Below are 16,958 nucleotides of genomic sequence, written 5' to 3' on the forward strand. Positions count from 1 at the left end.
CTGCAGAACCCCACTAGTGACAGGTCACCAGTCTGATATTACTCCGTTCACTATTACCATCCATGCTTGACCTCTGAGCCAGTTGTTCACTCACTGCATGATGTGCATTCTGTCCAGAACAATATTGTGTGAGACACAGTATCGAAAACTTTGCTGAAATCCAAAAGGATTACATCACATGGCTTCCCTTGATCAACTGTGTGGGTTACCTTGTCATAACAGGGAATCAGGTTTGATAAGCAGGACTTTCCTCTCATGAAACTGTGCTGGCTGTGACCAATGACTGTTGTCCTTCAGGTGCTTTTCAACACTTTCCAGAATAATTGTCTCCATAACTTTATCAGGCACTGAAGTGAGACTGACAGGCCTGTGGTTTCCAGGGTCGTCCTTTTTGCTTTTTTTGAAAACTGGGATAGTGTTCACCAAATTCCAGTCAGCTGGGACCTCTCCTCTCACTTAGGGTCAAATCTATCCTATCAGAACAAAAGTATATTCCACTGGCCTTGTATTACTAAGGGAAATAAAGCCTAATATATAGACTTTTTTCTCTTCAGTAACCATTCTCTCATATTATTTTCTTTTTTGGGAGGCAAATTATGATAGCAGTGGATGCAAAACACAGCTGACCTATAACTACATATGTATTCCTTTACATCTCTGTTTGCTAGCTTCTAAACCCTAGTAGCAGTATGTCCCATGCAAGGAACTGTTTAAAGGTAACTAGAATTTTCAATCAATACTTTTGAATTTAAAATTACAATTTAAATTCTCCTTTCATCCTTGCTTTGTCAAACAGCTATAATTAGGTGCAGGTTAAAATAGAACATCCCTCAGTGTTCTACAACAGCTTCTCCTAAAAGTTTTCAAGTGAGGTATATTTGTAGGTAAGTAAATTCTCTGGGTCATGTGGACCTGGGAGTATACATGTCAGGAAAACGGATATTCCCATAACTGTAGAAATGCACAATCCACAACATGTTTATCTTATGATTATTGCAACCACACCTCTTTGCCCGTGCAATATGTTAAGTTCTGTGGGTGTTCAAAATGACTTAGTGATTGCAAAGATACAGGTGCTCATATACTTTGGGCACAGATGTCACACTGTTTATCGTTTGCAGAATGCATTTAGAAAGCTAATATTTGTGTTCTTCTTATACAGGACATACCCTGCCCCAGGAATAAAAAGGACTAAAATGAAAAAAAAGCAAACAAAAAAAACCCTCTACTGAAGATGGAATTTTTTTAAGTTATTTTTCCCAATGTGAAATGGAAGTATCAAACAATTTCCTTGGAAAAATAAAAAGAAAAATCTCAGACAACTTGCAAAACTCTGTCCTCCATTGCCTGAATTTGTAATTAATTTGCTTTTTGTGTTCAGTCTGAAACAAGGTGTTGTAGAGCCCCCCTTTCCCATCCTCCCTAACCAGCTCATTCTCCCCAAAGTCCAAGCCCCAGCTGTGCCCCAGCACCCTGTGCTCATGCCGTCCCTCTCCTTGCTGTTCCGAAGATGTCCAGGGTGGTTAGGATTTGTCAGGTCACACCTCGGCCTGTCAGGACATGGCACGTCCTTTGCCCTGCTGCAGCCCATTGCTTCATTTCATCTGCACAGAGCCTGGCGACGAGCTGGCCTTGTTAGACACGAATAACCACAGCCAGCCAAAACTAGCTGGCTATTTTCTTCCTGCTTACCTGTCACAGCCCTTAGGGTTTTGCTGAATTAGTCAATGCTGTTATTAACCCTAATCTGGGTTACAGTAAAGTAAGTGCTACATGCACACTTGTAAGTAGGTGGGTGCAGGCACATACAGGCATGGAGTCCAGCAAGAGCTTCTGGTTCTGGGCTTGAGTGGTGAGGACTAGGTTACATCCCTGGCCCTTGCCTCTCCCACCTCTCTCCTTTCTCCTCTTCCTCTCTCCACAGCACATTGATCGCTGAAACTCCTCGTCACCCAGCTCTACTCTGTTTTGAGCCTCTCCCACTGCTTTCTCAGTGTTTCCCTCATTTTCCTGGTTTGTTCTACCCCTTCCCCTCTCTTGGTCTGACACCATGTTTTCTTCATTGCTCTTCTTTTCTTCAACCTGACCCACAGTGACTGTCCCCCCCCAGCCTGCTGGCCTCCCTTTCATAATCCGCTCTCCCCTTCCACCTCTACTTCTCACATTGTCTCCCTAGCTTTTACCACCCCTCTTTTCTCCATCCCAGCCTGAATCTGGAGCAGGGACATCCACTGAAGAGGTGAGGTCTTACTCCTAGCAAGCCCTACAGCCTCAGCTGCAACCACGGCAAACACTCCTGTTGTCCTTTCTGCCTTCTGCAGGCTCCCGTCCTCATCTCATCTAGAGAGAGGAAATCTCAGGCACAGAAACATGGGATTTTTGGCCAGTCTTCTCCTGAGCCTGGGGCAAAAAAGCACCCTTCTAAACATTGCATTGAACACAATATATGCACACTTGAAAATTGACTCTCACTTTACTTTAAAATCGCCATTTCATTACAGGTTGTGCTGTCAAGCCCAACAACTAACCTACCTGTAACAGTAGTATGAGAGCAGAACCAGGACAGTAGTGGGTGCTGAAGTATTTTCTAACTAGAAGAAAGAATCTGACAGCACAATGTTGGATTGCTTATATTACTTTGATGATTTTGCAAGACATCTTTGCCTTTTGTTGGAAATGAAGCGCAAATCAGTTCTCAGGCTCTTCTTCCCTACTTTTCAGCCTTAACCCTATTTGCATCTTCTCCCCCTCCTTCCTTTTTTCTTTTCCTTTCTCCATCCCCTTTAAGTTGTAATTCAATCTCTTCCAACTCATGATCTCTTTTCTTTTTTTGGCACTCCCTCCACCCTCTCTCTCATTAGTTTAACTTGAGTTAATTAGGAATAGTAGGCAGCCCTCAATCTGTTATGTGTTAAAACAGAACAATCCAAAACAGAGGCACAGACACAGCTACGCGATTTCATTGTCTAAGGGAGACAGAAAACCAGTGGGGATTCTCTTATCTAGACTAACATCTTCCCAATGGTTAATCTAACTGGCTTTAAAATGTACCGCAAATGCAGATCTGGGATAACAATCTTTCCCTGTTTCCTTTTCTTTCCTTTTTTTTTTTTTTCATTTCATCATCGGCAAGAATGAGTGAATTGGATTGACATGGAGGTGATAGAGGAAGAGAAATAGTCTACACGTCAAAATGACAATGTATATTACATGGTTAACAGAATGAGTGGTACGTGCAATGGCTGCGGGTATTTTCATCTACTGTGTTGTACAATAATCTCCTTTTTTTTTTCCCCTAAGTGTATCATCAAGATCACTCGCAATTCCATGCAGATTAAGTGTTTGCTTGAAGGATCTCTTTCTAAGAGTAATATCGTTTGATAAATGTGAAACTGAAACAAGTATTCACTTGTTGCTGTTACTGAATTGTGTATATATAGAGGTCATGCCTGGTATTCTGACTGTAGTGCTGATCACAGACCTTAGGGCAGAGCGTGCTGAGGAAGTGAAATATACCAGATCTAAGAAATCAAGTCCTGATTCTGAAGGTAAGGCCTTGCATTTTTGACTGATTACATATGGTACTCTTTGGATGAAATGTATGCTTAGGAAAGTCGGGTATAGCTGCGAACTAATACAAAAATATATGCCTGCATTAAACATACATATATCTGTGAGTACTTTCATAAATGTGTATGTAAAAACATAAATACATAAAATTTGAATCCTCAAGGATTGTCATATAAGGTTCATGAACTATGACAGCCATGTTTACAGTAATTGCTACATTAAATTTCTGATTTTGTATGTATGTGCCTTCATGCTTATGAAGTTCCATGGCAGTAATTTGTGTTAATAATTTATCTATTAATTAGCAATGCTAATGTAATAATGCTTTAAAATTAAAGAAATCCCATGGTCCTTTTGAAATCTGATATCCAGGATATAGAATGAAAAACCTATTGCAAAGAAAAGAGAGGAAAGACATTGAAACAACTGCAATAAAAATGTCATTGAATGTGTTAAGAGAATGTGTTTCCTTTCTGCCAAAACCATCTCTTTATGACAGAAAAGACATTAGACTACTAGGACACAAAAGGAATGCTTAATGAATGACAAAGTACAAGCTTGATTATCAGAACACACAAGAGTAGATAATATTCCCTCAAAAAGACACCCTTGGTGGTTTTATTGGGGTGAGATGTGAGAAATTTCTAGCTGGACATAGTCAACATGAGACCAAACATCTCCATAAGGAGATGTTGCAAGAAGTTTAGGAGTTTTTCACAGTTTATTGCCAATATACTGTTTATTTATTTCCTCAACTACTGGTACAATTGTCTGCAAACTTCATTAGATCCAGTGAGGAGACAGATTTGGCCCTTAGAATAGTCCTCTGTTTGATCTTTTCTTTCTATAGTAATGCAAAAATGTAGTGATTACTGTGGGTATCCTTTATATCACAGATGAAAAATTATTCTTTTTTCTCCTAATGAATCAAAAGAATTTACAGTAACACCTTATTTCAGTATTGACAATACTGTTTAATTTACCCAATCTTTCACATATGTTTTAGATCACAATGTGAGTGTAGCATAAGAAAATCCAAGACTTTATAAATCCCTAAACTCGATGACATTAATAATTTTATGCAGTGATGCCATTATTATTTTATAAAGTTTTGACATGAGAGAGTATATCAGTTCCAGTGTTACATGGAAACCATTAAACTTGTATGAACTTATATATAAATCCATTATTTAGTCAGAAAGTAATATAGTAGAGGAAAATAGTGAAACTAAATTAATCCAACATCTATCTAAAAGATATCTAGAAAGTGCATACCATTAGAAAGGCAGAAAATAATTGCCACTTTATCACACATACAGTAAACATACTGGTATTTTTTTCAAGAGTAAACATATATATACCCCCACATGCAGCAGATAAGAAACATGGTTCCTATCATTTCTTGTAGCTTTCCCCACATCAAACTCATGTGCAAGCCCCTGTAATAGTTTCATGCCTAAAACAGCACATTTTTCAGTGCAATCCACACAAAACTCCTTTCTTCCTTTAAAATATAAACTGATATGGCAAGAGTAGGGGAAAGATAGTACTGTGGTCTAAGAACCATTTTGGCATGTAATAAAACAGAGCACATGTTTGTCACAAACTGGGTGGAATGACTGGAAGATTATTATGTAATGCAAAGCAGAGCCACAGTCCTGAGTGTTCTCAATTCACTGCTATCTATGAAATTCAGTTCAGACAGAGTTTTGACAGAAAGCTTTGTTTGAGCCATGCTCAGTATGACACACTGTGAAAGTTTCAGAATGCAAGATAATAAACAGCTGCAGAACAAAAAGAAAAGTAACTTAGAAAATGCATGGGTAATGCAAAAGGTGGTTGTGTCCTGTGGGTGTTAGTGGCACACAGTGATTCATATGTGTGGTTGTCTAACCCAAAATACTAAAAAAGCATAAAGCCAAGAGTTTTATATAATATCCTTTAAGAAACACTGCTTTGAATTGTATTAATAACTTTGATACTAAAAACTCCAGTAAATAATTTTAGTGTGATGACAATTTATCATGTGCTGCTAATGCTTACATTTGCTTTGCAGCTGATTTTGCCTTATTCTTGAGACACATAGAGATAGATTCATGAAGACAAATATACTTGTAGGAGGAAACACTGGTGTTTTGACACTTGAAAAAATTATATTTTTGGATTTGATATAGTGCTAAAACTCACCTCAAAATTAAAACTCAGTCTAAGAAATATTTAAAAATTTAGACAGAATGCTAAAAAATACATAAAAGCTAATACTGCTATCTGGACAAAAATGATGCAGGAAAACAGAAAAGAGATAATGAAAGCAGAAAGGCAATAAAGCTCATAATGTTTGAGCTGTAGCAGTAGAATTTGTGAACTCAAAGAATTTTTTTAAGCTAAATATAGAAGAATATTAACTATAATCAAACAGAGTCATCTTGTGCCCAGAAACACAGAATATTAATTGGATTGCTAATTTCCTTAGAAGCCAGGGATTCAGTAGAAAGTTTTGATGATTAGTAAGCTTCAATCTGTTAAAAGAGATGCTGGAAAAGAATTTAGATAGTCAGTACATCTTACTGTACACAGAAATTTTTGCATCTTCATATAGCAGCAAAAAATCAATAAACAAGACTTTTTCCCCTCTTTTGCCCAGAGATTTTTGAATGCTTTTATATTTTAGTCCTGGATAGAGACATCTGAAATTATTAGGACATAAAGCAGACATATTCTTACTGTAATGAAATTAACCACCCAAAATATCCTTTCCTTTTTTGAAGCCAGACCATTCCTTTTTACAAACACTCCCTTTTTAATCCACTGGCAAGCTTCTGCAAATGCTCACCATCAGGCAAGGTGCTTTCTATCTTTAATATCCATGCTGAATTTTCCATATTGTCTGTAAAGCCATAGGCACAAACTGATTTAACAAAATGCCTTTACATAATACTCAGGTTAGTATCTCCTCTTGATTGCTAGCATAATACTTAAGCCTAATTTGAGCAAATAAATTTAATTTGTCTTTTTTTTCTAATTTCTATTAGCATTAACAGTTATTCCAAAATTAGTAAAGAAAGTTTAGCTCCCTAAGAAGTACCGTCTTTTCAGATCAAAGCAAGCAGCTTTTTTCATTTTGTGTGTCAGATCTGGGGAAAAACGAGAAAGAAAATAGAGAACTTTTATTTGGAGGTATTCGTGAAGTTATGACACTCTCATTTTTTGTGTTTTGAATTTTAAAACTTTTTTCCAAAACAAATTGTCATGACTAACTTTGAGAAATATTCTTTGTGGTCTTTGTATAAACCGAACAATGAAATACTGTACTAAAGTACATAGCCACAGAAATATGTTGTCAGTGTGTATTATTTAACAAATCCTACACTTCAGTTTATGATGGAATTAGGGATTGGATAGGACAAAAATGAATGAATTTGAAATGCCATATCAAAAATTCACTCATTAACTTTTAGCAGTTACCACTGCTAAATAGTCAGAAAGCTATTTCTCTACATTCATTTTAAAAAAGAGTAGATTTGATGTTGACTTGTATTTAAACGCATTATTTGTACAACTGCAGCTTCACTAAAACTACGCATCATAGTCTAATAGAATAAAATGTTCATAATATTTTGCTTTACATGCCATCAAAAAGAGATGAAATGGGAAAATAAATCATGAGACAAATATTGTCAATAAATTTCACACTTTGTCTTTCAGAACTTCTTACATTGCTATGATTAAATAGTTTTAATTGGATTACATGAACTGAAAATGCAATTCTTCAAATACTGAACATTTCTGAACTGTGAGTACTAAATGCATTGATAAATTTAATTCCATACAGTGACAACTTACTAGTCTTCTTTTGACTTAATATGAACTTACATGACTTTTCTAGTTAGTTAAACCTGCTCTCATCTTACAGTTGTTCTTCCTCTTCATTGCAAATTACAGCACTTGAATCTCATATAATTTCTCCTCAGCGGACAGATATTCTGCAGTTTTTCTTAGAACAATCCTGAGTAGAAACAGATTTTTCTTTGCTTTTTGCAGAAATATGACATTATTCTTTTCCACCATTAAGTGTCCTTTGCAATGCAGGATACTTTGCAAATGGATATTTGCAAATTTGCAAACCCAAATAGGTTTGGGTTTCTAAGAACTTAGGATGCTGGAAGATATTAAACAAGTACCACACAGGTGCTACACAATTATTGCAAGTATATTTTTAATTATTTTTTTTAATTTGATTTCTGACAAGAAATCACCTATGTGGATTTTTCCGATTCAATTTGCTACTGATGAAATATTTAAAAAGGGAACTTAGTCTTACGAAAAACAGACAAGAAACAAAAACAGATGGTAGATTCCATTCTGATACTACAGTTTCATTGGTGTAACAGTTAGTTGTGAAAGAAGAGCAAAACATTATTATAGTGCACAGAGTATCTAGCTGTCAACTTTACCACTTACACTTGCAGTGTACTGCGGTGATTTAAAACAGGACAGAGGGAAAGGAGGTCGACTAAAGAACTGTTAAAAGTGAAAAGTGTCAGTGTTAGAAATGAGATTGAGAGTCCCTGTATGTCCCTGACTACTGCGATTAACTGATTAGAATACAATGTTTTTTAAAATGCATTTGCTGCAGGTTTAACTGCGGCTTCCAGCAATTGATACATTTTACAGTGGCTTTAGGAACATTTCTTCTCAAAAGACACATTGCGGAGGTATGGATGATTATACACTGAAAGAAAAAATAATTGTCTGCTTGTGCACACTCAATGAGGTGGTCAAAGGAGGATTGTGCCATCATTAACCTATAATGAGAAAATATTCAGAGTGCAAACTATGAAACCAAAGTTTCTTACTGACATCTTTCCTAATAAGTTTGCTTACATTCTCTCAGCTTATGTAGTTCAATACATACAATTCTCTTTTATTCTAAATCATATCTTAGGCCATAATAGCTAAATCTTCGTCTATCAAAACTTTATTTATTTTCATTACTGTTTTAAGTTTTAGCTTATATGTAGTGTGACGATGCCTCCTTTCTCTGCTGCTTATCCCTTCAATCTCACTTATTTTTTACCTTCTGGTTAGGTGAAAGTTTTCATACTTGCCTATGCCAAATTAATACAAAATTCCAGGTAAAATTTTGAGAAAACATCAGAATTTTATTTAGTTTGGAGATGAAATTTTAAATCTTTCTTGGCAGTGATAGCAAAAGAATAGTTTTATGCAAACTTTATCCTCAGCAAAACATTTATGTTGTTGTTAAAGGCTAAATACTGTCTTCTACTGCCTGCAAAATTTCTGTGTCTGTGGAGTTTGGCAGGCTAACTAAACAAGAAAGTATAGCAGCAATTTAATTTTTCAAGCCAGATTTATAACTTTAGCTATATGCCACTTATTTTTCAGGGAAAAATTGTAAGGAACAAACAACAACTCTACTTTTAGCCACTGTATCCTGCCCTTGGCTTATTTTTGGCCCTGCTTTCTCCAGAATGTGCTGATCATCCAAGGAAATTTCAGCTTATTACTATCATTATCACCTCAGAGTACAACTATTATCCAAACAATCTATAATTTGAAGAACTTTTTCAGTTTTTAGTATAATTATTGTACATAAAACCTAACATGCTCACTACCAAAGCAATATGTCAGAGAATATGTATTTCACATGTACTTATTTTTCTTAGGAATAAGAAACGTTAATATTCTCAGCTTTCGTAGTTTTCCTTACACAAAGTGGCAGAAAAAAGGTTTTTAATTATTCTGCTGTCATCTAAATGGTGAAGTGAAACCAAAATCGATCTCTTTTTTTAAAAAATCTTTAAAAATATATTGAATTCCTCAGAATTTTTCTTTAAAGGTCTGAACGTGTTTCTTTTTGTGGGACACTTTGGCAGCAGCAGCCATATAATGTTACACACAAATTGTGTAAAAAGGGGGCTTGTTTACATTCTTAATTATATAGATTACCATAGGCCTGGGTTCACAAATGATCACAGCTTTAGCCTAATGTTACACAGTATCAAGCAGGATGAAGAGCAATCTGAGAGTGTAAGGTTTAATATGTTCATGGAAAGTGAAGCTGAAAATACCCCACGTCTTGGACTAGAAAAAAAAAGCAAAAAACCCACACCACCCCCCCAAAAAAAAGCCCAAACAAACAACAACAAAAGCAAAACCAACCAACCAACCAACCAACCAAACAAAACCCAACAAAACACACAAAAAAACCCCAAACACTGAAACTTAAAAAAAAAAAAAAAAATTCTACTTCTATTTTCTTATAAATTCTGTAACAATCAGAAAATATTTTCAGGCACTTTTTTCTACTCAGAACTACAATACACATTATACTGGACTACAATATTTCCAGTTCAAACATCCTTGTTCCTTAGAGAAAGAATTTTCCTTCTTTTTCTAATTTTCTTCTTAGAAGAGAAATGGTGAAATGGTTTTACTAAAGGAAACCCAAAAAGTATATCTAGTTCTATCTATATTTGCAATAAACTGTATATATATACAAATGCACACACATTTAGCACATCCACAAAACATACTTCTAATTTTAGATGAAAAGTGAATGTCACACACCTCATACCAGGATACAGTTTTCACTGTAAGCTTGGCTTCTTCCAAGATTTATTGTTGCTAGATTTGCAATTGTAAATCTGCTGGCTAACACATTTCTGCAACAAAGCAGAAGATTAGTTCTCAGAGTGTATGTTATTTACCTGATTTTCCTGTACTAGGATGTTATCATCTATTTTCCATTCTGAAACGAGTTCAAGGGATCATACAGAAATTACTGATATAATTCAAATTTGTCACATCTCATATTCCTTTTTAAATACAATTATTTAATTAAATGGTATACAGACCTGAAAGCTACTTCTTCATAAGATTCACAAGCCAATGGGAAAGGTTTTGGTAGCATTCAGTGGAAGCTAGACTAATCACATAATTTCAAAAATCTTAGTCAAGTATTTTAGCTTTTAATTTTCACTCACCTGTGATACTAATGAGTACAGTAGTACAATATTTCTATCAAAACCCACATGAATATTGGATTATAACCATGACAAAGTAGAGAAAAACAGGAATTACAAATTACAAGCTAATGTGGTCAGTTCACTACATCTAAACTTGAAATTAAGATTTAAATTGTAGGACAGGGAATAATGTCAGTTTTACCAATTGCCTTAAAAGGAGAGCAGATTCTGTCAACTGGAAAACAGAGATTCTTCATAATATGCTACAAAAATATTCTATATTGAAATTTGTATTCTGAACACTATTGCTCCAGACCACAGATGCACAGATCTACAAACTGGTTAAAGTTCACTTTTCATTAGAAACTCCAATCTCTGACAGCATCCACAGAAACCTCCCTGCAATTTGCAAACAAAGACAGGACTTGCTCCATATTATTTGTTTGTTTGTGTAAGTCAAAATAAACAGTTGGGAAACAGAGGAGTTGGAAATCCATCAAAATCCTCCATTGACATTATAATACAAGGGAAGTACTTGGTGTCACAGTCCTTCTGGAAATGCTGCATGATGAATCACTGTGCCAAGGCTTTTTTATTTTTAAGAAGCCACATTTATACTGCAAATATGGTTCTTTCTTAGCTTTTCTCATTACACTTCAAGTGTTATAAAGGGGACTTTTGATCTGAAGATTGTCTGCCTCATGGTTTCTAGACAGGTCTGTCGGAACTTTCCGGAAATAATAGTGGTAAAAGTAAGTTGGGGGGGGGGGGGAGACAGGATGACACAAATGAATCATTAGGGATTTCATATTATTTTTACATTGGTTCAATTGCAACTTCAGTAGACATCCTTTTGATGTCTTCTATATATTGCAAGTTTTAAATGCTGTTATAGCACTTTACTACCTTGACATATGGAAAAGGTATTCATCTTGAGTACAAAGATTTATGCTGTAGCAGTCCTCCGCTTTGCACTGTAACAATAAGGCTTACTGTACTTTAAATACAAAGCTGTTACATCTGCAGTTATGAACCACCGGCTTTCACAAATATAGTTTTATAGTTGCTTTTTGCTTCTTTTTTGTTTTCTGGAACCTCAGCTTCCTCATGTTTTTCAGCAGGTTTGGGGGTTATTTTACTGTAAAGATATCAGGACCCAAACATATCCTATACCAAAAACCACCAAAAATAAATCTTTCAAACCCACTGTAGTTATGATGCTGCTGATTGTTAATATAACATAGTAAGATCAAGATTAATAAAAACCAGTGTAAGGAAATTAAGACATATGCATTCAGAAAACTGTTTTTAAATATTAACAAAAGAGGTAGACATTAAATATATCTTTGACTTTTTTTTTTTTTTTCATTTTAGCTGTAACTTTTTTAGATACTCTTCAAAGCTTTAAAAGTAGAAGGGGTTATTTTGAGACTTTCATAACTGAAGAACACAATTAATATACACAGGCTTAAAAAGCACAACATAGCAATTATGTAAAATCAGTTGAGGCCATCTAAAACTTGGCTTTGAAACAAAGGTTCATGAAGGAAATGCTGCAAATTACTTGGCAGCAATTGCTGCTAACAACATAAGTTAATAACTAGTGTTGGGTCTGATTCTGATCTAACCCTGACCAGTTTTTGCACTTGCACTCTATTGATTTGCATCAAATTATTCATGAAGTTCACTGATAAGAGCTTTTATCTATGACCTGTGGCACAAAATCTTTCTCCTTATTCATAATCAATTATTTGAAGAACCTTTAAACTATTCCATTAGGTATTACTTGCTCCCTCATTTGAATTATGTACTGAAAAAAAAAGTTAAAAAATAGTTTAATTTTTAACAGGAAAAACAGGAATAAGTTTGTTCTGAGTCACAAAAATATATTCTAAATATAAACCATTCTATGCTGAAAGTATAATCAATAAAATTGTATTCATTTATTAACTAATACATCGTTGTGATAACACTGTTCTGTGAAGAGTTCTTATTTTCACAGACCAGATTCTGTCTAGTTTTCTCAAAGAAGTGTTGCAAAAAAGTTATAAATGTTCATTAACTTTCAGCAAATAGTTAGAAAAACAGTAGACCTCTATTAATGTTTTAATTAAATAATGTGCTCCTGACAAGAAAATTATTATAGCCTAGATGAAAAACTTATACTTTTTCAGTTGTTAACTTATTAAGGGACTGTTCTATGACTTTATGGCAAATATTTGATGTCACAATTGAATAATAAGTAATAATTAGTAAAATTAGGAAAAATTCTATTGATTTAAGTAAAATACAATTTCTTATGTTCCCTATTTTAGCACAAATATAGACACAGACCTTTACAAGTCAGGTACATTGTTTTATAGCTCTTATTGCATTTTTCTGAGAATTTCTTTCTTCTCCAGAGATACAGATGTATTTTTGATGCATCAAATGATAATGAGTTCTTTTTAGTTGTTTCTGTTCTATTGCCTTCTTCACAGAAACTGTTATCCTTTTCACTTTTGTCTGATTATCTGGTAATAAATTGAAGAAAAGAAAAAAACAATTACAAGTCATTTTAATTTAAGGAAACAAAATATACTACCTGCTACCAAATATTCCTGTAAATTTTAGGAAATGCTCCAACAATTAAATAGATAGTCTTCTGATGTATATTATGAAGAATATTGCTTCTTGTGGCAATGTGTTCTGTAGTTAAATGTTTTTAAAAATGGTGTAATAATTCCTGAACTGCTACTCTCTCTCTCTCATTGTTCCACAATATATGCAGTTCCTTTTATTTTTTTCCTTGATTTTGTGTTGCAATTTAGTCATTATTTTATGTGGAAATTGTCTTATATACAAAAATAAAACATCTGTTTCCAAAATCAATACAAATTATGATTCATGCTACAGAAAATATAGACTACAGTAGATGCCCGAGTAGCAGAAAGATAAATATTAAAAAATGTACTTGTCATCATAGCATTATAGAACAGTTTGGGTTGGAAACGACCTTAAATATCATCTAGGTCCAACCCTCCTTGCCATGGACAGCGTTGGAACTACTTTCCACTAGACTGGGTTTTGCAGAGCCTCAGCAAACCTGGTTTTGAATATTTCCAGGAATGGGGCATCCACAACTTCTGGACAACCTATTCTGGGGCTTCCCCAACCTCATAGGGAAGAATTTCTCCCTCATATCTAATCTAAACCTGCTATCTTTCAGCTAGAGCCATTACCTCTTGTCCTGTCACTACATGTCCTCATAAAAAGTCACTCTTCCAGCTTTCTCATGGCAGGCCATCTTCAGGTACTGGAACGCTGCTGTAAGGTCTCTTCCCCAGAACCTTCTCTTCTCCAGGTTGTACAACCCCAATTCTCTCTGCAGCTTTGCAGAAGAGGTGCTCCAGCCCTGTGAGTATCTTTGTAGACTTGTTCCAAAAATGTTCCATGTTCTTTTTACAGTGGGGGCCCCAAAGCTGGATGCAACACTCCTGGCAGGGTGTCATGATAGCACAGTTCAGGGGTAGAATCACCTTCCTTGACCTGCTGCCTCATTTCTATTTGTGCAGCCCATGATACTTCTAGCTTCCTGGGGCTGCCAGTGTATTTTACCAAGACTGTTGACCTTCTCATCCACCAGCACCTTGAAGTTCTTCTCCTTAGGGCTGTTCTCAATCCATTCTTTGCCCAGCCTGTACTCGTGCTTTGGGTTGCCCCAATCTAGCTGCAGGACCTTGCACTTTGCCTGTTGAACTTCATGAGGTTCATACAGGCCCATGTCTCAAGCCTGTCCAGGTCCCTCTGGATGGCATCCCTGCTCTCCAAAGTGTTGACTGTACCACACAGCTTGGTGTCATTATCAAACCTCCTGAGGGTACACTCGATCCTACTGTACATGTCACTGACAAAGAAGTTAAACAACACTGGTCCCAATAATTTATTTACACTCCAGAAGCAATATTGTATAGTTCATAAATGGTAGCTAGGAAGACGTCTCCCTGTGGTGGGTGAAAAAAATAAAGTGAAAACCACCTCACAGATCAGCACCTATCTCTAGTAAGGTATTTGTATCAAAAGTGGATAAATTGTCTTCCTTTATAGCAACCAATAATAATTATTCACACATAGCATACTGTTTGGATTACTAGGATACTGAGCTACTTTATGTACTTTGGAATGAACAGATCTGTGCTTAAAAATATTTGTGCTTCTTACCACTGATTACAGAGAGTTGCTATATACATAGCTCAGACATAGATAGCTGTATCACTACGATGTAAATTTGTTGAGGTGTGACCCATTCCATTGAGTTAATCGTGATATATCATGTTGTTTCACCCCAGCAAAAACAAAGAGTGGAAATATTTTCTAAAGAGGGGTTTTGACTGATTTTTTTCAGTAAACTTGACTTACAGAGCCACTGGTCCACAGTTTAAGCTTGGTGTCCCTGTGCTCAGTGATTATGTGTTAATACACTGCTGCCCATGAGTGAGTAGATATTACAGACTTTTCTGCCCTGAGCCCGAAGTTCCTTCCTAGGTGCTCTGTTCTCTCTTGCATTGTTGTCATACTTTGCTGTCTGTTATGAAAGGGATTTGTTGTAAAGGTCCATATTTATCACACAGGTGAACAGAGAGTGTTTGGTATGTGTATGGAATCAGAAGATGAATGGAAAAGACATTCATCTGTGGTTACGCACACTTCAGTGTAGAAGAGAGGAAACACTTACCTGTCCCTCCCTGCAGCAAGCGTATCTTGGACAAAAACATTATCATGGATTCAGCAGAGAATAGGCCTCATGACAGCATCTACTATCAGCCCAAGCACTAGTAACAAGAAGTTATTCAGTGTCTTTGATACCAAGCTTACAAAATTAGTAGCACTAGTTTTTCTTGTGCTGTCTCTTCCCTCACTGCAGTGAACAAATGGAAGTTAAATCTGACCATTACTGGAGCAAAGGTGTTTCCATGAATCAGCCAAACAGTAGTTAGTATTATGACCTGTTTGTGGAGGTATTATAGAATTGCAGAATCATAGAATACGCTGAGCTGGAAGGGACCCATCAGGATCATTGAATACAAATCCTGTCCCCGCACAGGACACCCCAAGAATCACACCATGTGCCCGCGAGCATTGTCCAAATGCTTCTTGAACTGAGACAGGCTTGGTGCTGTGACTACTACCCTGTTCCAGTGCTCACTCACCCTCTGTGTGAAAAAACTTTTCCTGATATCCAGCATAAATCTCCCCTGACTCAGTTTCATGCCTTTTCATCAAGTCCCCTCACTGGTCAGGAGAGTGAAGAGAATGGAGAATATTCTAACACATTTCATCATATGCTGTTATCATCCATATAGCAAAAAGAGAATTTTCAGTAATTGAATTCAAATTTCAAACTCAAATACATAGTTATGCATCTGTCAGCTGCCTCACTCCAGGATTTTATAGACCACAGAAATTTTATAATAAGTGAAGAACTGCTAATTGTGGTCAGAGATACCTGTAATTATATAAAAGAAAAACTTGGATTTTCAGAAATGCAAGATAGTGCTCTGCAGAAGCTAAAAGAATTTGTTCAGCAGCCTTGAGGATCTTGTCATTTTGATTTCAGTAAATCACAGAGTTATCAGAACTTTAATATCCCACCATCTTTGGACTATAAATTTATGATGGCAAAAGCGGCAAAAGTGACTACTGTTTCTGTTCTACTGACATTAATGGATAGTATAAGGAAGATTAACAAATTAAATAAAGCATTTCAGAGTGAGAGTCCACGGATTTCACAAATCTCAGTGATTTCCACTTTTAAAACATATTTTGGTGCTTTTGACACTTGATCTTCCACTCCTGATTTAGTGCCCATTTCTGTCAGTACCAGCAGGGAATCTACTTGAATCACTGAATAACTCCCTATCGTAATTCCATGTATAATCTGAATTTGAAAAAAGTTGTTCAGATAATCAGGATTTTCAGTAACAGAGATATTGTCTAAATAGAGATTTTTCAAAGGATTTTTTTTTATTATAAGGTTTTTATAAAGTGTAAGCATGTACTTAAGTATTAGAGAATTCAGTCTAAATTCAGCATAGATGATGCAATACAGCTACTAAAGAGTCGAGTGTAACAGCATATTCTGTGCAACACCTATTCCAGAGAACTTTGGACAATAGTGCGTGAGTCACCATGGAAGATTATTAACTTGAGTGTTTTGAATTATAGCAACTTTGTAGAGGTTACCTACTAATTCTTGAACTGTACATCATTACTAAGGTGAAATGTGAAAAAGTAGTGATTCAGGATGGAGGAAAAAAAGCCACAGAATAAAAACAGCAGGAAGCCATAATAAACAAGAACATGGTATATGAGGAAAATTAAATAATTTCTACACTAGGTTAAAAGCATTCCTAGGCTGAA

The 16,958-nt window shown here is 35.7% G+C and overlaps 1 protein-coding gene across 1 annotated transcript in view; it reads left to right on the plus strand.

The window, feature by feature from the left end:
- Positions 1–2,569: 2,569 nt before the first annotated feature.
- Positions 2,570–16,958, plus strand: part of ALDH1A1 (aldehyde dehydrogenase 1 family member A1) — a 51,353-nt gene continuing 36,964 nt past the window's right edge. Inside the window, exon 1 of the mRNA XM_008931765.3 lies at positions 2,570–3,548. Within this exon, the coding sequence (XP_008930013.1) occupies positions 3,446–3,548 (103 nt within the window). The 5' untranslated portion in view covers positions 2,570–3,445. The remainder of the gene's footprint in view (positions 3,549–16,958) is intronic.

The sequence above is a fragment of the Manacus vitellinus genome, unplaced genomic scaffold (genome assembly GCF_001715985.3).
Source record: "Manacus vitellinus isolate BGI_N305 unplaced genomic scaffold, ASM171598v3 scaffold_9_pilon, whole genome shotgun sequence".
Lineage (NCBI taxonomy): Eukaryota > Metazoa > Chordata > Aves > Passeriformes > Pipridae > Manacus > Manacus vitellinus.